Raw genomic sequence first — 25,876 nt, forward strand, 5'->3', positions numbered from 1 at the left:
AAATTCTGCTTTTAAAAACCAACCCAAACCCCCAAAATCTATCCCTCCTGCTTTATGTAGGAAGTTTTTTTCCTGACTATATTAATTCTTCAAATAAATGCAATTATTAAGGTCTAACTTTGCCAAACACTGAACTTCTCTGAAGTGTTCACTGAAATTTGTACCTGTTTAAGTCATGACAAATACATTTCTAGATGATAGAGAAGATGCCACCTGTTTGAAATAAATTTCCCAATGCATAACTATGTTATTGAAGCAAACAATTTTAAGACCTAAAATCCTTTCTTTAATCCTTTACCATAATTCACATTTTTTCAAAATATATCTCAAAAGCCAGACTTAGTAGTTCTTTTATGTATGGGTTTGAAGCATTATCCTTGTTCCTTGCTCGAGCTTCTTTGAAATGTTCATATAACAAAGTTCTGGTATGTTCACTTACAGCCCAGTTAATTAGAGAGTTATTCTGCAAAGGGGTAGAGTAAAAAGATGAATGTGATTTTAATAAAGGCAAAAGAGAATGCCAAAGAGAAAGTGGAAGGAATGAGTAAAGAAAAGAGAAATAAAGACAGAACCTTTGGCTTGGCCACGTCTTCAAGTAATCCTTGGATGTATTTGCATGGTGGGTCTTGCAGTCAGACACAGGTTTATTCTAGATGCAATTTTTAAGTGTCTGTATATGATCCTTCTATTAAATGGAAGTTGCATAGCAGTACTAAGCCTGCAGAAAATACAGCTGAGGATTAATCTAAATTGGTTGTACTTTTTAACATGTTCCAGACAGTTTTATTTTAAGCTTTTAAAATCAGTGTATTTCTCAGAGCTAATTTTGTGATAAATAATAAGCTTTAAGCCAACAATCTCCAAAACTATTCCTTCCTTCCCAATATAATGCTCCCAAAACTTAAATGTGCCCTAAACATTTTCAAAGAATGTTGTTTCTTTGCTAGAATATGGATAGCTGTCTCTATAACTGATATGATCTGTGCAGATGGATACTTTACTGTGTAATGAGTGTACTTAAAGTAACACAGGTAATTTTGCCCTCCAAGCAGACATGCTCCTGCTGTGCTGGCCCACAAAGAGATGCAGTCACATTGAGATTAAATAAATTTTCTGCTATGTCAAATTTTTATCATAGTTTGAAAACTAGTTTAAAAAGTCATTTGTAAAATGAATGCAAATCAAATGAAACACTTCTCTAGTATCATTAGCCAGTATTGTAAGTCATTGAATTTACATAACAGATTTCTTAGTCCATCTTTGGAATGGGTATACACACTCCTATTGAGACACTGGGGGAATGTAGGAACGATGATTATAGATCATCACTGGCTGCATTTAGTGCATTATTGCCTCTTTTGGTAGTTAAACTTGCAGATACATGGTTCATGCTTTTTTCAGGCTATTAAAAAGTGCAGCATGGAAACCAAAGTTACGGTAACAAGAATCAATAATGTAATCTGAATTAAATGTACATACTCTATTAACATGTATCAAAGAATATTATATTTATATATCAAAATAAACAGTGGTAGAAATTAATAACTGTGAATTCTTGTTTTCCATTTCAGGTCAAGAGATGGAGAACTGAATTTCAGTTTCCATATGCAAAATAATATAATGTGAATACTTGCATTATTCTGTCTTATCTTGATTAAAATAGTGGTTTAAAATCTGTGTATAAAAAACCATGAGTGATTTATAATTCCCTGTATATATTGTGTCTGTGTTTTTAAGACATTTCAAGTCTTCAGGTATTATCTGAGATAACCATTTCTTGCTAAATCTGACAGGATTCATGTTCTCTTTCAGGAGACACTCATAGATTGGTGCGATGAAAAGGAACTTAATTTGATTTTAACAACTGGAGGAACAGGGTTTGCACCACGAGATGTCACTCCAGAGGTGAGATAGTCCTGGAACAGAAAAATCTGCCCTTTGGTGTAGAAATGCATGAGTCTGGAGGAGGGGGGTGATTTTTTTATTTGCTCTGTAACTTTGCAGTATCTGTGGACCGGTCAAGTGATACACAACTTGGAAGCAGAAAAAATAATAGAAAATATAGCACAAGAGAATTCTCTGACCTTGGGTTCTGACCCAAAATGATTTTCAAACTAAAATGTGGTATAGTATAATGGTTTTCCAGTCCCCTTACAAAACAAAATTCTAATGGCTTTTAGGCATAGTTTTCCTTAGCACTGCAGTACAACAGTGCTAAGCAAAATCTTGTGTGGCTTTTGTTGTGTCTTGTACAAGGAAAAGTGGGAAAAGTGAGATCCTTTAATTCTCCCTTGCAGAATACTGCATTGACAACTACTGCATTATAGGTAAGAGTGTGAGGCAGATAGTAGGGGGAAAAATTCTATGCAAAGGTTCTATGGATCTGCTTGGCAAAAAAATCTAAGCAGGCACAGAGGTGGAGGTGACCTGCACCAGTAAATGTTGCTCAGGAAATTTGCTTACATTCCACTTATATGGAGCTAAAGTCGGGGCGGGGGGGAAGTGGTGTAAGAAACTTAACCTAATGACCTCATGGCCATGAGTTGTCATTTGAAATGACTGTGTGATTGTTGTTGAAATATTTTGGTATTTATGGTTCCAAATTAGATTAATATGAACTTTTAAAATCACATACGTTATTTGGTTTGATTATGTACACTAAAGGGCAGAATTAAGATTGAGTGAGTTGTGTTTATTTGCATAATTTAACATAACTAGATTTCTCTTAAGTACTCATGTAAGTTTTCAACTGCTTAGACCCTCAAGTTGATTTGAGTTCTTTATAGCATATCTACAATGCTTTTTTACGTACAAATGTGTCCTGTCACATGGTGCAGTTCAAATTTTTTTTTCCATTACAAATTAAAAACATTTTTAAATTTATTGTAAAACATTTGTGTAACTAAAGAAACATGTAAACAAAATGCTCCTGTTCATTACTTCTGATGGGTTTAGATTATATACTAGAAACCTTGAGTAACTAAAACCTGGGGGTTTTCTGTGTATCAGGAAACAGGAACAATGTTAAGATGAACACACTGTGGTATCTAGTGAAACTGATTTTGTAGATTATTCATTGTGCCACCACTTCACTGTGCTATTACAAAGCCACCACAACTGAAAAGTGAGTTGGTTAAATTTGTCTCTTGCTTGCAAACTAACGTAAAGTTTTTGAAGGTCGCGTTACCAGGACTGTGTAGAAGGAGGCATGAATTTCTGCTTCAGTTTTCCTTTGTGCAGGGTCAAGCCTAGGCAGCAGTGCCAGATAAAGCATTGCAGCCAGTGCTAAAAATTAGCCACAGATTCTCAAGCAGCATTTGGGACAAGAAATAAACAAATGAGAACTTTGCACATAAGCACCTAGTATTTTCTTTACACTGCATTGCTGTAACTCAAACTAGTTAAGACAGGCAGGGATGATTTTATTCATCAGTTTTGTTGATAAGGCATTTTGAAAGTTATCTGAGTTGTTAATGTTTCTCTATATAATAAAAACACATTGATATAAAACTCATTAATAACTTGTACTGAAGAAAAACTGCATGTGTTTTAAACATAATAGATATGCAAGACTTGGACTGATCATAACGGAAACAAGTGTTCTGAATGTCAAATTATTCCCATATTTAAAAAGAACTTTTATAGGAGAGTATTTACTCGCTTTTCACTTAGTTAAGTTGGATTAACTTGAATCACAGTGGAGATATTGAATCACAGGTGTATTACAAAGCGGCAATGACAAGTGTTCCTATGGTAGGATTTATTACATCATTCATTCAAACAAATGTTTTTATGGGAAGAAAATCAGTTTGCCAGTAAGTGTCATACCAAAAACATACTAAGAAGCCTAAGTTTTCTCCCCATATTTTATGTCTTTTGGGTCAATAGAAAATCAATTCAAAATGGAAAATTCATTATGTCAACACGAAATGTGCAATAACAAGCCTTTAGGAAAACTTGCATTGATGTGGGAAGTGGTTTTCATCTCTTCTGTGTATGGTGTTGGTTCAGCATGCTCTCATCACTGAACTGATAATGAAAGAATGTGATCATGGCATTGTGCTATTGAGATATCATCTTTAAGATGTGATTTTAAAACTTTTAAGAGTTGAATCTGATAATGGAAAATGTTTTAGTATTTTTCCTTAGAATAGAGACAATAGTCAGTTGAGTCATATTTCTGCTGGTAGGTTTCTGTCCTGCTTCTCCTTAATTCTCCTGTACTTTGGATTAGAAAGCACGTTTCTCTGCTTTCTTTCCTACTATAGATAAACAGTTGCTATTGAACATACACAATAAAGGGAGCTATCAAGAGTAGTTGCAACCCAAAGACTTAATGTTAATTGAATTTTGTAATTATTGATAAAACTGGAATTAAGTGCCTAGCACAATGTAGCTAAAAATGGCTTCTTGCTACCTCAGAAATATGTAATTAAGAACCCCAAAAAATTAGTAGTTTTCCCACTCACTTTGCCTTTTGAACACTGTATCAGAACCATTCCAGGTTATTGCAGTTGTTTCAATGATGTGTAATGACATTTTTTCTTGTAACAGAATAGAAGATTTTAGGAATATTTGCAGTATCTGATTTTCCTTGCCTGTTTCTGATTTCTAAATTTATAGCCTTGGTCTAGTCAGTGGGTGGAGAGAAACTTTTGAATTTGTTCCTACGATTCACATTTTGAGAGGCAAGGCCAGTTTAATTAAGCAGTGTGAATATCCTTCACTTTCTTGACTACACAACTAGAAGTGATGAAGTGCATGTGGATATTTAAAAAACCAAATTCACTCAATGGATGGCTGAATTTGAAAGTAACCGTGTTATAGATGTTATTAGTGAATGCTGGAATTCTTAATTGTTATGGCAGTTGGTGGTAGTTTGCATTTGTACTAAAGCTGAAGTGCAAGCTTAATTTTGTAGATACAACCACATTTTTTTTTGCAATGTAATTTCGCATATAATTTATGGGGATAGTCTTTAAATCTCTGCTGGAGTTGCTCATACAGTCTGCTTGTTGATTTAAGAAGTGTTTGTTGCTGGGTAGAGATCCAAGTATGGCCCAAGTTAATTTATTTAGGGAACTTTTGTTTTATATTTACAGATGGAAACATTTATTTCTTGGAACTACAATACTTCAGTGGTAGTTTTTACAGAATGTTGATAACAATATACATTAACTTCTGTGAAAAAAATTAAGTAGTGTTGCAGCATTTTTATCAATACTAGGAATCCTTCTGAGATAGAAATGTGTTTTCTCTGTTGCTGTTGCTCAGTACAGAAGGGAAAGAAAAAATCTCATGTATAGAGGTGCTCTGCTCAATTTTCTATCATCTGTCTTCTCTACTTTTACATTTATTCTTTTGCAAAATTGTACATCCAAAAAATTCACTTGTCTGTCTCCTAACAGAGTCTTCTAGCTGTTTTCTTATCCTTTGTCTCTGGTATGATTCTGTGCGAGTCTTCTTTGACCAGCTATGAGATTAATTTTATGTACTTAGATAATAGCAGTAGAAATCAACGTATGGTCCTCAACTGATGATAGACATTCTTGAACTGTCTCACAATGTGTATTCACAAGTAGTTCATCCACACTGCAGATAATTTTGAGTCCTAAAAATTTAAGATAATACTTTATAAAAAAAATAGAAGAGCTGTTTTCTGGCATGTAACACCAGACAGATGTTTCCTTGAAGTCTTCCTACTTTTTGAGTGTTTTGGAAAATATATGAATGCTTCTTTTGGTTCTTGCTGTTTATATTCTTCAATATTTATGGACTGATTTAAAATGTATTTAGGCACATACTTGTTTTCATTTAGCCTGAAAATATATGCATATTTATTTATTCTTCCACCAGAGTTCTCTAGTCCATGAAAAGAAATCATTGTTCTCTGGAAATCTCTTCTATTTGTCAATGTTTCTGAAAAATCATGCTCAGAATGAACAAAATACCCCAAACATACCACACAGAAGCCATGTTTGGAGAGGAAAAAGTCTCACTTCTTCTGTAATATGTCTTTTTATATTTAGTTCAAAATTGCACCAGCATTTTTATAATTATTGCCAAATGCAAATTTTCTATCATGTGGCTTTTCCCCATTCTCTAAGGTATCTCTCATGGATTTTTCTTCAAATTCCATTTTACTTCCACAGACTGTTTTAATATCTGTGTCCTTCCATTTCTCTGTCTCAAGTAATGTTGGAAACCCTCTTGATCTCTATTGTTTTTAGTTTTCATGTGTTTTGTCTGTTTGCTTGCACTTTAATTCTGTTAATGAAATAAGATGCTTATGACACAATAAGGATATGTCGTGTTATAGCCATACTCTCACAGCAACACATTGCATCAAAGTAACCCAAATCCACTGAGACTTAAACTTTTCAAATAACAATTTCCATTTAATAGGCAGCAACTTAAACTAGAAATAATGTGGTTTTGTCCTCCCTGGTTCAAATAGTGCCTTTCCAGAGCAGCAGGATTTCTAGTATTGTTTGTTGTGTAAATAGAAGTACTTCTGTTCTTCCTCAGCAATATTTTAGTGTTGTCACTGGACCAAAGGAAAATAATTTCCTTTTTACAAACTGTCACTTCAGGATGGCTCCATAGTGAGGAGCAATGAAGCCTTCATCTCACATGGGACATAAGTAATTTTGTGGTAGGAATAATATGAAATTACAGCCTCTAATAGCCCAAGCTATTATTTCAGTTTTTCACTCTTCAGTATTCCAGGTGCCCTCCAATTTAATAGCCTATTTAAGCATACATTTTTGTAGCCTCTTTTAAAACTGTAGCTTTCCATATCTCTTAATGGAGGTCTTGCTCTGAGTAAAGTTTGATTTCTGTGTTAACCTATTGTATAATGATATGTGCTATGTGTGGATGACATCTGACCCTGTAACATGCCATTAGACTTTTTGAGGCCTTCATATTTCTTAGAAAATTGTTTCCAACCCAGCTTGCTCCTAAAGGGCCGGAATTACAAAACTTTGTCACGTGCATCTAAGCAACAAATGTGCTTCAATGGAACAGATTGCTCTGTGACAGTCTTCTTCCAAATTCTGTGCTACTCTGTTAGAAGTGTATCAGCAACTCTGTAACCATTCCCTTTTCTCGTAGTCCTCCGGGCAGTTCCTAGCTTATATGATTAGGTCTTTATCTGGTCTGCTTTAATTTTTCAATAAAATTTATTATTTGATATGCCATATTTGGTGTCATAAAATCCAACCATGTTTATGTGCCTCTTGAGAAGGCCTGTTATTATAGCAGAATTGATATGTTTGTTGCAGAACACTTTTCATTACACATCTATTACCAGTTTCTTTGAGAAGCAGCAGTATACAAATTATTTGCACCACACAGCACAGTCACAGTCAGTTTACACAAGTACCTGTGTCTTGAGAAATTCCACTCTGATTTAGCTGACTTCCAAAGGGCTAAAAAGTGCCTTTCTCTTCTCTTGTTTGAGTTTCTCAGGGAAACTTGGTAGCACACCATCATCACTGAAGGGCTCAGTTGTGCTGTCATCAACTGCAGTCACTGCATGAAAACACCTGAAAGCTGTTTGGACACCTGTAGTAAGAACTGTGAGGGGGAAGAAAGGCAGATCCCATTTCAGCTCCATTTACTCAACTATCAGAGGTTACTCAAAAAAATAAGACCATAAAACAAACAATGCAGACAATACTTGTCTGTATATGGGATTTATGTGTCTAAAATGCAAAGCTGCATTTTTTTTCTGACATTCCCTTTTAAAAAGTTTCAACTGTCACAGTGGATATAAAAAATAGTCAAAAAACTATGATGGCAAGGAGAGATGCTTTCTGTGACAGTTACACAACTCAGTCTGTTTAGTTTATCATAAAGAACACTGAGAAATAACTTTATTTTTACCTGTACTTTCTTTGGCAAATAATGCATGGTACTAAAGGCTTTGTAAGGTAGCAAAGACTTTCTTTACCTACTAAAGAGAATTGTAAAAATAGCTGGTGATAGAAAGCTTGAGCCAAAAAAATCTAATAAAATCATCATAATGAAAGGTTTTGTGTGTTTGGGTTGGTTTGTTTGTTTAAGAGATTATTCACACAAGCGAATTCCCTAAAGAGCTGTATTCTTCGTTTTAATTCTGTCAGATCAAAAGTGTTGGCTAGTGGGAGAAATATCTTATAAAAGCAAGTTATCTTATACTCCTTGCAGAAATCATGGATGATGTTAAGTGAATTATCCTGCATTTACAGCCTTATGTTCTGTATGTGTTAGATGAGAAGATAGTTTGAATCAAATGGATCCTGAATCAATAATTAAACTATTTTATATCCTGAATTCAAAAGGATTACATTAATTGCTTCAGTCTCTTTTTTGAAAATGCAAAACCCTGATACTATTGGTGGCAAATGCTGGGGCAAATATCTTCCTAATTACTTAACTAACGTGTTCACCTTCTGTGTAAAGTTGTCTGACCATCATATCATAAAGGTAATGCTAATAGAATTCCTGTTAAGCCTTTGGATATTTTTGCTTATTTGAGGATCAGCTTTCATTTGCTTTTCTTTTGCTGTCCTTAATACTCTTGAATAGCAAATAGAAACTGTGTTTTCTGACTTCCAAACATGTACGAAATATTTGCAAGCTCTGCTGAAGAGTAAAACAGCAGTAAGGAATTTGAATGTTTCATAAAATGAGAAGCAAAACCACAGTAATGAGCCAGGCAATCTCACTTTTTTTTTTTAATTTTTGAATTAAAGATTTTTTTTTTCCAATGTAATTTAGGAATGGCAGTTGGAAGAAGGCTGGCATGTCCTAAGAGTGAACAAATGGTTCCTGTGTGAGTGAGCCCAGTACTTCCAAAAGTACACCCAGATGAACAATATGATAATGGTGTGCTTTTTTAAGGGGGTAAAGAGAAGGGTTTTCCTCCTCTTGGTTTTACTGATGCCTTTTAGCTGTGTTTTCACTGTAGAGCCCACAGCTCATGTAGACATTTCTCTGTTAGTTTAAATAAACTGGCTTGTCTCCTATTAGTAGTGTAGCCACAACAGTGAATGTATCTTGCAGTCCTTTCTGTAACTGGGGAAGAAAAATAGGCCTGCCATAGAACTTCTGCATAATAAAATTTTCAATTTGGAACTTTTGGAATTTTTTTTTTCCTCTTAGGCATTTCTAAAAATAGTTTCCATTAAAGCATCACTTTGGAGAAGATAATAGGAAACTGAACAAAATTAAACATCAAGTTAAAGCAAAATAGTCTTGAAAACATTGTCAGGCCTGTAATTACACAATTTTTGCCCTTACTGTGTAATTTTTTTCTGGTCATGGTCTATTACAAAGAGTTTAGTAAAAGCTTAATACAGGGAAAATTAACAAAAAAATAATATAGACATGTTAGGAAGACTTCTCTGTGAAGGCAGCTTAAAGACGTGATAACTAGAGGGATATCCAAATACTAGTTTGGATTTAAAATGTATGAAAAATTGAGTGAGTTAGTCCTTTTGACATTAGCACACCAGAATAGCAAAATGACTCACTATTAAAATAGTTGATCATTAAAACTAATACTTATTAAAGAATAGAGAATTTCTCATTTACTTCTTCCCTGCTGTTTAGGAGCTTTTCCAGCAACTAAGTGGAAAGAAACTAGGAGAGTCTTGGAAAGCAGCTGGCTTCAGGAGTTATTCTTAGGATTATAACTAGTCCTTCTCTTGCTTTTGCTAATTGCTACCACATGGAGCAGTGAAGCTTTAGCAAAATGTTGACTCAGTGTAAGTACCAAAATAGAAAACCAAAATGACTATTGTCACGCTTAGGCATGAAAGTCTTACCAGTTACGGACAAGAAAATAATTACTTTTTAACTGTTATTTAGACTATATTTTAGTTTCTTGTCCCTTCATGCATATATTCTTTTTCCACTTATTTTGTCATTGAATACCTAAATTAGTAGTGAGGTGCGTAACCTACTGGTTTTTATTGTTGACATTTAAACTGTCACTGAATTTTAAAAGTCCGTATTTTCCTCCACAAATAGGCATTTTCTTATGGTATGCTGAGATCAGTTTGTCATAGTTCATTTTCATTAAGCTTGAAAAATCTCCCTTCAGTGAGAAGGTGATAGCAATTTTGTTCTTGATGCGGTGCAGCTAATTGTAGTTCCTGCTGGCCACAAAATCACGGGATTTTGTAAAGCCGCCACTGTGGGACCTTAAGTACCTTGTGCTCTGATATCTCTGGTTCAGCCAGTATTTGCAGTTCCTGGCTGGTTTGTGCCATTACTAATCACATGATAGAAATCTCTTGGTCTTCTTTGCCTAAATATTTTGCCATTTTGTTCTAAGTCCAAATAGTAGTGTTCAATACAGGAAAGTTTGGGTATGGAAGGAATTCCTATTCTACAACACAAATTTCTAAATTTGAAATTCTATTAACCTCTGTTATTCTTGTGCCTTGCTCTGCTAGAAGAAGGATGAGTGGCTGATACCCAGGGATCAGTATAGATGAAGTTCCATCAGCTTAGCCTATCACTACTGTATTCTTTAAAAACTTTGTTGCGTATGAGTGCATGGCAAGTCCATACAGATTCTCTGTGACCTTTTCAAATCCTAATTCAGCAAGGGCACAGCAAAGCTAATGATTCCTTTATATTATCTAAGGTGCTCTACAGTTTGCAGAAGAGGGAAGAGTTGGCTTCTTGTTTCGTATTACTGCATTGTCAAAGTGGAATGTAGGTTTTCAGTGTTGACAATAAGAAGTTAATGTGCAGGTAGATAAATGCATACACAATGTAGACTTCTAAGTAGACAGAAATAGTGAAATTTGATTCTTGGTTGATTCTTTTCGTTTCTAGCTAGATACTGAATAAGAAGTCTCATTACTTAAATGACAGATGATAAATCACTGAACTTTATTAGTGCTGGTATTTTCTCAGTTCTTACATTTCAGAGTTCATTGCATGTTTCTGAAATAAAGCAGCAGCTAAGATTTCTGAAACAGTTTAATTTGTTTAAAAAAGCAACCATGTTAAATAGCAGAATGCTTAAGTTAAAGGGAAGAGGATATTCAAGGTAACAGAAAGGTGCTGATAAGTTTGATACTTAGAAGAGGGTTACCCCACAAGATTCATAAGACTAATTCTTTTCATGAGAGTGTGGGTGTGTCTAAGCCAAATTCAAACACCAACCTACACTAATAATGAGTAACAGTTAATGATGATTTCCGTTTATCTCACAAATGGCCGGCAGTGGCTAATGGGTACTCCTGTTCAACTTCACAAGCCATTTTGCAGTGGATATGGGAATGAGCTCACAAGACCAGCCCCTTTCCCCTCTTATACTAGAGGTGCTAGAGGTAAGTGTGGTTTTGGGAAACAAGGGTGGGAGGTCATGAGATGGAAGTGATGTGGGCTTCTTAAATTTTTCACAAACCTCAATAAAGGCATGTATCTGGGGATGGGCAAAGATTCAGTTGAATTCTTATTTTTTGCCCAAAGAGATTACCCAGTCCTAAACTGACATGCTTTCCTTGAACTGGGAGTCAGAAATCCCTTTTCTCTTCTGTTTTTCTGCTGCAGAAATTCCCAACATTCCCATTATGTGGGCTCCAGAGAGGGGTAAGCAACATCTTCAATCCCACCCAATCATTTCCAAACTAATTCTTTGCTAGTATTTTTTTGCTTTTTTAATCATCATCAGAAACAGTTTTTAGACACATTTTTCCCATTTGTTTGATTTTCTTGTGGATTCTCATATTTTTGTTTTATAGGAAGGTCCCATGGCCTCCCCAAGTGCTAGGGTCAGACTCATTTGCTGTTTCCATTTGTGTGCTATTCTCCTGTGGATTTTCATGGTTCAGTCTGATCAAATTATATTACCAAAGGGTGAGCATCTAGATTCTTGGGACTGTTTCACTCATGGTATCCTAAGTTGTTGAAAAAGCACTGCAGCAGCTGCTACCCTGTCAGTTGTTTAGCAGGCTTATGTTTTGTTCTTGCTGACAGTTGCATCTGATTATTAGTGGGCTTTGGTCTTTTTCTGCCTTGTCTGTCTGGGGACTGCCTGACATTCACTACTGTCTTATATTCTCTCTACCTGCTGGCTGTGTGGCGTTGTCCTCCTGAAATCTTGGCCCTTTGCCTGACTGTCTGGCATTGCCTCTTGACCAGCTAAATGCTTGACAGTGACTACCTGCTGTCCTGTCCATCTGTTGCCCGGCATGTATCGCCTCCTTATTGTCCTTTCAATGGAATTGTACATGGGCATTGGCCTCCGGCTGCCCTGTCTCCTGCTCCAAGTGCCTGGCATTGCCTTTCTGCTGAGTGCATCTGCTGACTTTGTGGAATTGCTCTTCTGCTGCTTGGCACACCTGCTGACTGTTTGGTACTGCTTTAGCAACTTGCTGAATGTTTGGCATTTTCCTCATGCCTTTTCACCTGATCCTTGAATATAGTGTCCCTTTGCTGCTCTTGGAGTCTGCTTACTCACTGATACTTGCTCTTTTGCCATTCTGTCCACTTGCTTTTATGCCTGGCATTTCTATCATATCGTCCTACCCATCTGCCTAGATTTTATTTCTAAATATGCACCAGTCTGAAAAGATTAAGAAGAATTGTAAGGAATGGGGAAAACTACTGTCTGGCTCCTTCATGGTCTGATTCAGTTTAACATACCAGCCAAAAACTGATCTCAGTACCAACATTCAGCTTTTTCATAGAACTACTCAAAACCCTTTCCCATGTTATGAAAAAAGAAATCAAACCCAAACCAAACTGAATTGTATTTAGTCTTTGCTTCCATCACTTTATTCAATAGGTGTATTACTACAGTAATACTGTATTAAGTATTAAATTCGATTGTAATTAAATACTACAACCCTAATATTACCTAAGGTATCTCAGAATCTGTGGAAGGTAGGTAACAACAGGAGGGAAAAACAGTCTGTTGCTCAGCCTCAGAAAGATTAAGGTTTGACTGTAGAGCTGTGTTCATTAAACACAGTGGGTCAAAGAAGCTAAATAAGAAATTTTACAGGTCTCTTTATTTAAAACAGAGGGTTGCAGCTAATCTAAATAAACCCTTGGATCAGTACAGTATTACCAAACTGAAGTGTGTCCTAATTGCTACTTCCTACTCTTTCTGTACTGGGAGAATGGTCAATTGCCAGTTTACAGAACCTTTTGTGACTCTCACTGATTAAGAACAAGGACTTGACTACATCCATAAGGTCCATAGTAAGAGAATAAATCATTGTCACATCTTAGAATAAGAAGCAGGATTTCCTGCCTCTTCTTTTAGTTCAACTCGTTTGACCTCTTTTCCTAGCTCTGCCACAGTTTTTAGCTTATTATCACTGTTTGTGGGTTTAACTGTGTTTTTGAATCCAGTGCCAACTAGGAACCAGAGAAAATATTCTGTCATAATGGATCCTATCATCATTTCTTAATAAATTCTTATGATACTTAAATAAATTGTATTTAATGTTCTTTTAACCTTAGCTTTTAAATCTCTTCAGATATATTATTACTGCTTTTGCTATCTTCAGAGGTACCTTAAATATGTGAAATTATGTCTAAGCATAGAGGCAGGGCAGCATCCCTTGAGTCAGTAGCAGCTTTCACCAGTGTGGGACCTGCTGTGGAATCCGAGAAAGACGCTGTGAGAGAGCACCTTGTTCCCATGTCCCCAACACCAGCTTGCTGCTGTGGAGGATGGCTCCCAGGACAGCTGACACTGTTCAGAGGAAGAGCTAGTAGGACCCTTCTCCCAGTTTTCACATTAACATCTAGAAACCAGTTAACTCGTATTTTGCTCCAAGGAGCTGGAGGATGTGAAGTCCACCTTTATTTTACTCCTTTACCATCTCCTAGGCTCTCCTGTCCTCTCTCTTCTCAGCCTTTCCAACCCTCCCTTGCTTTTCCAAGCATATTTTTTTCACAACTTCATGAACTCTTAAAGATGGTAGGCTGTCAGTCTCTCACTTCCCACCAGCTTCATGTTGTTGAAGGGTGTGGTGACATGAACAGGTCTCAGTAGCAAATCTCTTTCTCCAAGCTTTAATTCCCAGTGTTACTTTGATGCTTCCCTAGGCAGTTGTTTGAGAAGTATAGCAGGGGCTGGAAGGGAGGAGGAATATTCACTCTAGCAGTGCGGGGCTGCAGGGTACTGCTAGAACTCACTCCTCATCCCAAGAAACACAAGTAATTTGTTCATGTGTCATTTTAGTTATTTTTAATATAGCTTTTTATTTAATTAATATTACCTCAAAATTTTTGAGGGATTTTTTCAAATAATATTCAAATGACAGAAATTTTAAATGCAGAAAAGCAGCAGGAGCTGGAGAAAAATAAACACGAAGCTTTTTCTTGAACTTACGGAATTTTCTTGGCTGAAAATTATGCCTACCACAGAACTGATGCAGTGCTGTCTTAGGCAGCTTCACTGTAGCATATCAAGCTAAATCAGTTTTCCACGTGAAGTGGTCAAGTTATGGTACAAATATTTAAATTAGTTTAAAAATAATCTGTGGTAAATTTAAAGAATAATTTTTAGGTTTTTTCTTATAAATGAGTCAACATTTGGTTAAAGAAATAATGAAAAATTTGCACACAAAGCCCTGGGAGTAACATCTTCTCTATCAAATCCCTGTAACAGTGATATACAACGTTATTTTATCTTTTTTTTTTTTTTTTAATAGGGGTTTTGGGGAGGTTTTCTAAATCTTTTGTTCTTGTTATTTTCGGGAGGGGTCGGGGTAGGGTTTGAATGTATTCTTTAGTCTATCCTGTGCTAATTTTCAACTGAAGAGTAGCTTTTGAAACAGTCATGAACAGTTACAAGCCTTTTCAGCTCATAGAGTTTCCCTTTCCAGAATAACTAAATTTCCTGTTATCAGCCCAGTTATATCTCAGTTTTATTCCTTGTTAGACTCTTTTCCCTCCTTATTATCTCTGATACAAAACCCCTGTTACAGTTCTCAAAGTCATTTCCTGAGCTACAGTATCTAAATCCTACAAATTATTTGTCAGGCCAGAGAGTGTTTGTTGTATATTCTCTTTACTTCAATGCAATTTTTAAATTTCCATTTATTTTTTTACAGTTCACTTTCTTTATTCTTCTCTGTTTTCTAAAGGTATCCTTTCTGTTGATAGCAGCATTGCAACCTCTAAGCAACTAATTTCTTCAGTTGTTTCTGAAAAGAAAACAAATTCCTAATTAATACAGGTCTTTTGAACTCAAAAAGAAAGAGACTTATTTTTCTGATTATTTTTCTGATTATTTTTCTGATTATTTTTCTACCTTGGGATTTCCAGGTATTTCACTGCCCTGATCCATTTAATCACTGCTTCCACTTTCAGTTGAAGTTTTCTATTTTTTTAAGAATAATGTGTCTGACAGTGACTCATGTCAAGCTGGAATTCAGATTTTATTATGTCCGTATGTTGCTTCTGGATTCAGATTGAAAAATGCATTTGGTTAATTTTAGACAAGAATGCCTTAAATGATACATGTGCTAAAGAACATACATGCCTTTTGGTTCATGCTTGTCATCATTGACAAAGGCTTTTGCTTTTACAACTCACATAACAATTTGCTGAATAATAGTAAGTTCCAGTGTCTCTCTGCTGTTACCTCTTAACTTAGTTGGCCAATGGCTTTTTTTGGAAAAATGAGGAGATGATGTTGCATTATAAGTATAGAAATTTGACAGAAGATCAATCCCTTGCTTCCCAGCTGTTCCCCAGAGATCAGAGGGTCTGGGTACAGTCAGCTTACTCTCTGTCTGCGACCAGTTTGACACTTTAAGTCTGGTCACATTCACTAAGAACTTTCATGAGCACAGATTCGCAAATAGTGTAGTTCATGAAAATAATATGTTACACATTCTTGTTAGATTGACTATAATAAATACACTAGATCTACAAAATATAAGTGCAGAGCACTATGTACAACTCTTCCCAGGTATGGTCCAAGACAGGCAGAGGCTCAAATCTTACAGAGGCATCCCAGCTTTGGGGAGAGAGAGAGGAGCAAGCTTGTTGACTTGTCTGCAGCATGGGGTCTTATTCTCATCCTCTGCTAAAGAGTATTTTAAATGCCAAATTTATACTTTTGGGAGAAGTGGAGATGCGATTGTAGTCAAATATCCAGTTGCTGCCTTCATAAATGTTGGGGGGGCAGCCATTTGTATATGAAGGAGGGATTTCGCACCCCTAGCAGCAGGCCATCATGCCCACACTAATCCCTTTATCACACATCTCACAGCATCTCCCTTGGCTTTAGGCCTTATTCCCACAGATGGATGTGCAAAGTAATGAATCGGTGACTGTTGCAGAATTGTTCCCTCCTGTACATTTTGCTGCTGTTCTACCCAGACAAGTTTTAGATTCAGCCTTGAGAAGAGAAGGCTCCAGGTAGGCCCTATTGCAGTCTTTCAGTACTTAAAGGGGGTCTGTAAAAAGTGGGACCAAACTTTTTAGCAGGGCCGGATATGATAGGGCAAGGGGAAATGATTTTAAGCTGAAGGAGGGTCAATTTAGATATTAGGAAGAAATTCCTTATTGTGAGGGTGGTGAGGCACTAGCACAGATTGCACAGAGGGGCTATGGATACCCCATCCCTGAAAGTGTTCAAAGTCAGGTTTGATGGGGCTCTGAACAACTTGATCTAGTTGAAGACATCCTTGCTTATTGCAGGGGGCAGTTGGACTTAAATGGCTTTTAAAAGGTCTCTCCCGACCCCAACTATTCTATGACTTCCTGGAGCTTCTTCCACTTCATTTGGGAGTTTGATGAAGTCAGATTTATGTAATTGTTTGGAAATTTTATGTGAGACTGCACTTAAACTTTTGTTTGATTCGGCCTTCACTGCTCTTATGGAACGTCATAGCAACAGTCATCAATCTTTTTCACCTTCATTTTTGCTTTCAAGAAATATTTGTACACCTTTAGACTTTTTTCTTGTAACCTTTTGCAGACAGACTGAGTAGTAAATAAGCTTTATTTTGTGTACTGTTGCAATCACATGCATCACTCATTCAAGTGAGATCATCATCACATTCAAGCGGCAGATTTTGCAGATTTCAAAGCTGAATGAAACCTACTCATTGCACCTTCAATTTTGGCTGAATTTTTGGTCTACAACTCCCTCTTTAAGAGTGAAAAATTATTGGGTTATTGCCACTTCCTACTAGGAGCTGACCTGTTCTTCATTTGAAACCAAATAATGCTTAGGTATCCAATGGTATACAGAATTAATCCATGAACAACAAGGCTTGACGCTGTGGTGTCTTTCAAACTCTTGCAAAATTCATCCATATTTTACTGATTTCTGCTGGTCAGCATTGGGCATTCCTGGAAGAACAGAGAAGGGCACAAAGTTCTTTTAGATGTGTTTATCTCCTAGGGGTTTTGTTTCCTGCAGAATCTTAATGAGAAGCTGCTGTTAAATCATGATCATTCTTTGCAGACAAGAGAGAGTAGTTTTCTTTTGACTTTAAGGTTAACAAAAATGGATTTTCCACTCTAGCTAGAACTGTGGGATTTTTTCAATAGCTTTTACACTGTTTAGACAGTCTAATATATTCCCCAGAAATATTTTGTGTCTTTGTTTATTTTCATTGTTATCTTTTGTTTTAAAAAAAGGATTATTATTTAAGATGTAATTTGTTTCATCAGATGCAAAGTATTGGGCAGCTAACCATAGGTGCATTTGATTTCTGTGTTATTCTGAATTGTGGTCTTTCATCACCCATATAATTTATATAGGAATACAGCTGTCTGAGTTTTTACTTAAGTTAGTCTGCCTAGAGGTATGATGTTTGTAGTTGCTGTACACTTAGTGTGAGCAAATTTGCTGTGGTAGTGAGATGCTGTGAAGGTTCTCACCCCCCACATGTCCTCCCCAGATGGGGGAGAAAGTCCTTGCCAGGAATAAGAGATGAACGGGTCTTTTGGAACTTCTCGGTTTTCAGGTTGTTTATTATATCTTATCAGCAATTTACATGCTGGCAACATAGCATGAAGCAGAGCAAATACCAAAAGGCAAATGCAGGAAAACTCAAGGCTTTTTAAAGGTAAACTAACCAATGGCCACTAAAAGTGTACATTATTTTTACTCTTCTACCAATGTCTAAGGAACTATCCTTTCATGTGGCCCTGTACTGCAGCTAACCAATCTAACTGTTTTCTAACCAATCATTCTGTACTACCCATACTGCAGAAAATGGAGTAGGTGAAGAAGGAAGAAACCTGAAAAACTACAAGGGATCCTCCATCTTGCCTTCATCTCTACTTACTATACTAACAAACCTAAAAGCTCTAAATTTTTCACTCTGTAACAAACTAAATATTATACTACCACCTAACTCACACTCTTGTAGATTCTCATTCATCCCAGAGCCTTGGCAGCTTTCTCCATGGATAAAGGTCAAAAACAGTGTTTTCCAGGGGGGATGGGTCTTTCAGATGAGGCAGAGAAACACTCCCTGCGCTTTGGGTTCCAACAAGATGCTTAGCATTCAGCGCAAGTGTCCTGTCTACATTTTGAGTACAGAGCAAGAACTAAATGTGATTTGTGCCTATCTAAGAATCTCTTCTGCCATGTCATTTCTTAAAAGCTACTGCCTTTCCTCAGTGATCCAGTCACACACTGCTAGTGTAAAAATCAGTTTGCTGATTTGAAAAAACAGTTTGGACACAGAGGGAATTTTACTAAAAAGCAAGAAGATCTTTCTGCACAACATGGTCTGCTGCTTCAAGCACAGCAGAAGTGTATATGAGGGGAGATGCTTATATATCTATGTTGCTGTATCTATATTAATGAAAAGGTGTGTATAAGAACCCTGAGGGTTTCCAAATTGAACTGTGTGGCTGGGAGGTAAACTGTCAGAATTTGTCTATACTGTGCAAAGTTGTATTAATGTGAAAGCATTGCTCTGTCACAGCTGAGTAGTGTCAATAAATTATTCTACCGGTTTTACCTAGTGCATGAAAGATATTTCAACATCTTCTAAAACTGAAAGAAACTGGTGTTTTGGAAGCATACATAGTAAACATCTTAGAAACAGTGTTACAGAGAGAATATAGTCTATACTGGTTTTTTATATATATATTGTTCACTATTACTGTAAAATACTGTAAGTCATTAATTAAAAGTAAAATAAAATTCCAGAGTAAAAGGTAAACTTGATATGTTTAATATTCCTCACTCAGTATAGATCAGGAATTCTACTGTCTTCCATTTCAGTGCTCTGTGCTACATCCGTGTCAACAAAATACTTCCCATCTTCTCTTTGAGAAACCTTTTCATTCAGTTGATTGAATCTTGGAGGTAAAAAATGTGATTTGTGCCAGAAATTAAATAGTCCTATATAGGGAATCATTTGACAGAATACACAGTAGGTCACTTTGGATTTTAAAGTCTGTTCACTTGTTCAGTTATAATGAAAGTGTCATTTGTGCATACCAAAACTGACAACTGTTCAGACTATGAAAACATGAATTGCATCACTGGATGTCACAAAAAAATCATTTCTATGAATTTTTAGGTTATGGAAAATGTACTTTAAAGCTACTGTTATTAGAGATGCTTTATCATTTAATTGGGGAGTAAAGATACTGTGTAAGAGAATCTTAAGAGAAAGTATTTTTTGGTAGTTCTCCTGTTGCTATGGTGTATCCTTGAAAAATTATCACTCATTAGTCCACCCTTTGTAATGCAGAAGTGTATCTTGGGAAGGGTCGTTTTTTATTAAATCTTCAACATTGATGATTTGAGATCTGAAACTGTTTAGAGGAGCTATTGCACCTGTGGAAGAAATTGACTGAAGTTTCAGAAGTGCAAATATTTCATATTTTTTATGAGACAGTGCTCCCTAGTTGTTACTCCGTTAGTTAAAGCTCATCACATTGTCAGTTCAGTCATGTAGAATTCTTATTGACGTAGTGCAGATACCCATGCTTATTTCTCTCATTTCTACTGCATGAGTCTGTGATTTTCAGAGAACAAAATTTTTTACTTCCCATGTTTTGTTCCTTTTCTTCAAATTTTAGAGAATTATTTAAAGGTTGGGCTGGATTTCGTAGATTTTTACATTTTATATTAATAGAAAGCAGTTTGAAATAACTGAGGGAAAACTTAAAAGAATAGTAGTTATTAACAGATAAAATTTTAACAGTGTTTTTGTAATAGCAGAGTGGTGGTGTATTTACCAGGAAGTCTTCAGCTATGCTACCTTTGCTGAACAGAAAGGGATTTGTTCTTGCACAAAGTGGAGTTGCAGTGGGAAGCACAGCAGTTTGCACATGAGAAAGAGGGCTGCAAGAGGAAGCAGACACCTGACCCTTCTTTGTATGAAGTGCAGTGTCTTGTTTCCAGCTGCTGTTTTAACAAGTTCATTGTAACCTCCCTACCATTGCAAATACTCTGCTTTTTGACACTGGCTTAACGCACACCTTTAGACAGCTGTAATGTACTGCATCTAGTGGGCTGTGTCCAACTTTGTAGAGCCTAAGTGCATTCCTTGTAGTGCAGAAAAGCATTTAGTGTCTTGTTTGCTTAGCAGCTACTAAAAATGATTGTTCTAGTGGGTTTATGACAATGTATGGGGGTAGGCAGTATCATAAAATTAAGATCAGTTTTTATGGCGTAAATATTTTATATACATTTAAGATCATAAAACTTTGTTTAGCAATCAGGGATAAAAAGTTATTATTACCACAATATCTATTAGAAGTGATATTTAGAAAATGTACATGACTGGGTGCCTGGATATGTCAATTTCATTAACACTTCAATTACACAGATGAGGCAAGCAAATCACTGATCTATGAAGTTTATATAAATCATATGCAACCAGATTTAGCTAAAAATTTAGATCTAGATCTGCAGAAGTGGAAGAATAATTTACAAATTCCACAAGGTTGTTTTTTTCTAGTGTAATAATTTAAATTTTCAGCTTCTCTATTGTGTATAAAATGTGAAGCATCTTCCCCCAAATATTTTGCAAGCTGTAAGTAAAAAAGAAACTGAGTGTTTTTATGTAAATATTCTAATGATTTTGATTTCAGTTGAAGAAAACAAGGACTTTTAAGGAAAGTTACAATGAACACTAAGATTTTTATTAACTAATATACATTTTATTTGATGATAGTAATAATAATAATTTATTTGTTTACAAAAATAAGTATCATTGGAGTGCTACTATTGGAAATTAAATATATTCATGGCTTGGTCATGCATAAATCATTGAGTGTTCCCAGAGGTACCTCTACTTGCCACTTGCTTTTTATGGTCATCTACACAGTGGAAGTGTACTGATAGACTCGTTCACTGATACCAGTTTATAAAGAAAGCGGGCACTGAATTAGCTTCTGGCACTTGAGTCTCATGCCATAGGCATTAGGCTGCAATAAATGGTATGATGGGTCCCAGTGGAAGGAGTGAGAGAATTCAGAGGAGGCAATTTGCAGGCAGAGGGAATCATGGGTATGGGAAGAAATAGAGAAAACAGAGTCTGTATTTAAGCTAGCAGTAGTTATTGCTGTGACATTTTTGTTCCTCGCACTGCTAAATTTTGTAGGGTCATTCTGTGATATTTTGATTCTGGGTGGCAGCAGAATCACTGCAGGTGTGCTGAGAGTGCAAGCAGCATTCTTCTGCTGCAGAATCATTGTCAATGGAAATGTGTTATTGGTGTGTGCAGATACACCAGTTTGTAGAGTTCAATTTTAGCTAGCTACATTAATCAGGATTCCATTCACCTTTGGCTGTTTGTAGATTTGAGTTGGGAGAAGAAAAGCAAAAAGAAAATGGAATCAGGTCAGTTAGCAGAGAAGTATGTATCAAGCTTACCACTGATAAGAGGGAAAGGCAGTAGGGTAAACCACCCTAATATGATTAGATGTGTTTTGTTTTATTTTGTTTACTTTTCTTTCATGTAAAAAAAAATTACAAAAGTCTGAGAGTGCTCTCAGTATGTATCTATGTGTACCTGACACAGGTAGTTGCATTCAACATCAAAAATTCCCAGCAAGGACGACAAAATGGAGACTCACCAGTCTCGGTATGAGTTTCTTACTGTACACTAAAATTGACAGAAGCTGGATAGTCACTTCATGAGGAGGAACAAACACATGTGTCAGGGTCAGCACTGGCCCCACATCTGCCTAGACACCACCACTCATCCTGTGAGCCCAAACACAGCAACTGCTGCTCACTTTAGCCTTGTGTTTTTACAGACCTGCTTGATTTTAGTTGTTTTGCAGCAATAGCAAATGTGGTCAGTTTCATCCATTTGTCAAGTTAACTGAGCAATTAGCCAAGGAAATTTGATTTTGGAAAACATCAAAGACAACAAATCCTGTCATGCCTTACATCCACCAAAAAAAGACGCTGAATGTCACTATACAGGTTATTGGTGACAAAGAATAGGAAGAATTCAAGGAAAGACAGCATAACAGTGAAATTGAGATGACACAAACTTCAAAATCCTTATCCAAAAAGCTTTTCAGTGTATTAAAAGAAACCAACTGCTAAAACCCGTATTTCTTATTGTTCATGGAGGAGAAGTAGATATGTGGTTTTTTGGTGAGAAGCTCTGATCAGTCTAGCTCCATGTAAGCTCTATTTTCTCCCTGCAAAATAAGAGTAGGGAAGTAGACAATAAGCTGAAATAGCTGATTTGTGAAAAAAAATTACTGGCACATGTGTTGTCTCCAGCAAGGGTATTCTGAGTAACTTTGAAGAAGGCATCTTATCTCCAGGCTGAGAGATGCAGTTTTTATTCCTAAAGTACACACTTCTTACACAACTGGTTGGCAGACATGACTGACCTTTTTGTTGCATATTTGACTAATCTGTCTAGTTCTTTCTCTGCTCTTCTGTGGTCTGTGAGCTCCGTTGCAGAGGTTATATAGGTATTTCTTTGGTAAAGCCCTTCCAAGATTTCAGCTTTCAGTGGAAAGTTCAAATAGATAATGAAATGTTATTAATGCTAATGCTATAGTCAGTTAAACATAAATTATCTGCAAATTTGTCCATTAATTTGCACATATAGCTCTATTTTATGCTAGGCAGAGTCATAGGTTTTAACTTGTTCAACAGAAATAATATTTTCCACAGAGGCTGTCTCTGTCAATTTAATTGAATTTCTTATGATTTCTGAGTCTCATATTTGCATTTTAGTTGAAGGTGTAAAACTATATTACTGCCCAAAACCAGCTGAAGAGTATATGATATGTCTCATCATTACTTACTATTGAGGTCAAACTTTGCTATGCTTAATACCTGAAAGACAAAAAAAAGGAGTTTCTGACATTTCCAGAAGAGTAGTCCTAGGTCTTTTAATTAAATCAGTCTGCATTAGGTGTATCCTCCAAAAACTGCCTGGGAGGGCTTCCACAGGTTAGAAACTGAACTAACAATTTATGTGGAGGCAAAGAAAGGCAGTGAAACAGCAGAGAACTCTGTGAAACCAATTGGCAGTGAGCCATCTGTTAAGCAACCGCAACTACGTCAAAGATATCTAAAAATATACCAGTTGGTTTGGGAACATAATGCCCTAACTCCAATAAAAAGGCACTTTGTAAACAATCAAAAATGTGCTTTAAAATCAATTGCATTTATTCATATAGCAATGAAATATAAGAGGTACTGCTCTCATAGATGTTGTTGGTAAATCCTAAATAATTAAATTGTTTGTCCCTACTTCTCCTCTTTGGAGCTGAAACTAACATTTTATTTCAATCCCATTGTCTCTCTCTGTGGCTCCCCCACATCCTGACACTTCTGTCATGTCTTGTCTTCCCTTTTTGCTTCTCCTGAGTTTCTCCCTCATTTATTTTCTGTCCAAGCTGCCTTGGGCAGTCTTTCTTTGTAGAACCATAGAATTGTTTGGATTTGAAGGGAACTTTAAAATCCTCTGGTTCCAACCTCCCCGCTATTTCCCATCCCATTCACTTGCCCTCACTCTACTCTCATTTCTCCCCGTCTGAGAATCCTACTGCTTGGATTTCCTGCAATTCTGCCTTTCCATTTTAGCTTCCTTCTTCCCACACTCCCTTCTCCTATCTAAACTACAAACCTTTCCTTTCTTTGTAACTTCCAAACTGGACTTTCTTCATTTCTGTCTTTCTCTTGAACTCTGGCTTTTACTTTCAAGTCCTTTCGTTTCTGTGGAACACCTCTCTTCCACCTCCCCCTTATAAGCACCTGTCTTCTTTGCACTACCAGCTTATCCATCAGAAACTGGAGACACTTCTTTGCTGTCATTTTAGTGGTTTATGCAGTTTTGGTCCAGTATTTTCCACCTACCTTTTATACAGTCATCAGCCTCAGGTTTGAGAATCAATGTAAAGGCTCAGTACTGATTAAGACATCAATGTGACAGCTCTTAATGAAATATCATCATTTTTTCCTGCTTCTGCCGAACAGTGTCATCACTGCTGTTGTAAGAGAGCCGAGAGCAACAGCCTTGATCTGTGATTCATTCTGTGCCAATACTATGGTCCCCTGAAGCAGGCAACAGCTGGCTGATGGTGAGACTACCAACAAAAAAATTGCCCACAAAGCAAGGTGGAACAGTCTTAATTCAGCCTTGCTAGAGTACTGGTAAAATGTGAAGGTGCTGGGTCACTAATTCCTCAATAGTTTCCATGGATGCAGGTGTTGGTACCCAACAGTTAACTCCTGAACTGGACACAGATGAAAATCTAAGTTTGACATCTCTCTTCCACCCTTCCTTCAAATGAAAAATACTGAAAAAAGTATCAGAAAACTTGGCCACCAGCACTTTGGTACATTGTTAAGTTAAACAAAGAGTTGTTACACATTGCAGCATTGCTGATTTCATTCGTATATGTATAGCTAATTTAGAGTGTGCTTCCCAGTGTGATGGTTATTTCAGTTCCTGTTCGGGGCACATGTTAAGTCATGTTATTTGAGGACATCCCAAAAGTGGACTATACAGTGGCTGATTTCAAGAGCAGATGTCACTGTAGAAGTGGTTTACTTAGCAGCAGCTTTTTTTGGTTGCATCCATCCAGTCAGGCTGCAAACATGAAAACCAGAAGCGTTCCCCTGTTTGTAGAGGTCCATCTGCAGTAATAAATATAAGCATATATATTTTGAACCAACTATTTTTAGAAACTTGTGTTGAGGACTGTACTGCTGTTTGGACTTTATGCCCTTTCAGATTTTGTTGCTTAGTCTATACATTTTTAATAATCACATTGCCTGCTAGCAGTGACATTTTGTGGAGGTCATTTTTCTTGTGAAGTTGGAGAATGGACTTGAATTTCATTAAAGGACTCCCTGAGCTGCAGGATCGTTGTTTATGGACTGTCTTGCATCTTGTACTACCTTTGAAGCCTGTTTAGAATTTTAACTAATGATATCTTCAAAGTGTCACTGTGCTCAAGGGCAGAAAATAAATTTCAAAATGCACTTTATATTTAAAAACAGTTTTGAATATCTTTGAAGCATGGTATTAACTGAAATGAAAAGGCATAGATACAGACTTGCTATGGATGCGCACACAGAGAGTTCCATGTTTCACTAGCCTTTTCATGGTCAGCAAAGTGTCTCTTCACCATTGCAATGTCTTCATCTCCTATATTATAAGAATCATCAGGTCTATGGGTGTCTTAGGAATTTTTAATGTAATTGATGATTCCATACCTCAGCAGGTATCTTAAGGTAATCTCTATCCATGGAGGAGTTTTATTTTTGTCTACATCATTCCAAGCTCACTTCTTCTTATTTTCCCTGTGTAAAACACAGTCACTGGGTTGTATTTATATGACTTCTCTGTTTCTGAGTAGAGGATAGCAGATCCTAAAACCAACATGCTATACTTCAAATACATGAGACTGTGGTGTCAGCTACTAAATTAAA

General features: G+C 36.5%; 1 protein-coding gene across 23 annotated transcripts in view; it reads left to right on the forward strand.

The window, feature by feature from the left end:
- Positions 1–25,876, forward strand: part of GPHN (gephyrin) — a 283,847-nt gene that overhangs the window by 146,449 nt on the left and 111,522 nt on the right. For 16 of the 23 annotated variants that reach the window (XM_039552422.1, XM_039552426.1, XM_039552425.1 and 13 more), the window contains 2 exons: positions 1,813–1,905; positions 11,560–11,598. In XM_039552422.1, the coding sequence (XP_039408356.1) occupies positions 1,813–1,905; positions 11,560–11,598 (132 nt within the window). The remainder of the gene's footprint in view (positions 1–1,812; positions 1,906–11,559; positions 11,599–25,876) is intronic. The other 7 variants (XM_039552424.1, XM_039552432.1, XM_039552437.1 and 4 more) reach the window with 1 other exon arrangement.

This window comes from Corvus cornix, chromosome 5 (genome assembly GCF_000738735.6).
Source record: "Corvus cornix cornix isolate S_Up_H32 chromosome 5, ASM73873v5, whole genome shotgun sequence".
Classification (NCBI taxonomy): domain Eukaryota; kingdom Metazoa; phylum Chordata; class Aves; order Passeriformes; family Corvidae; genus Corvus; species Corvus cornix.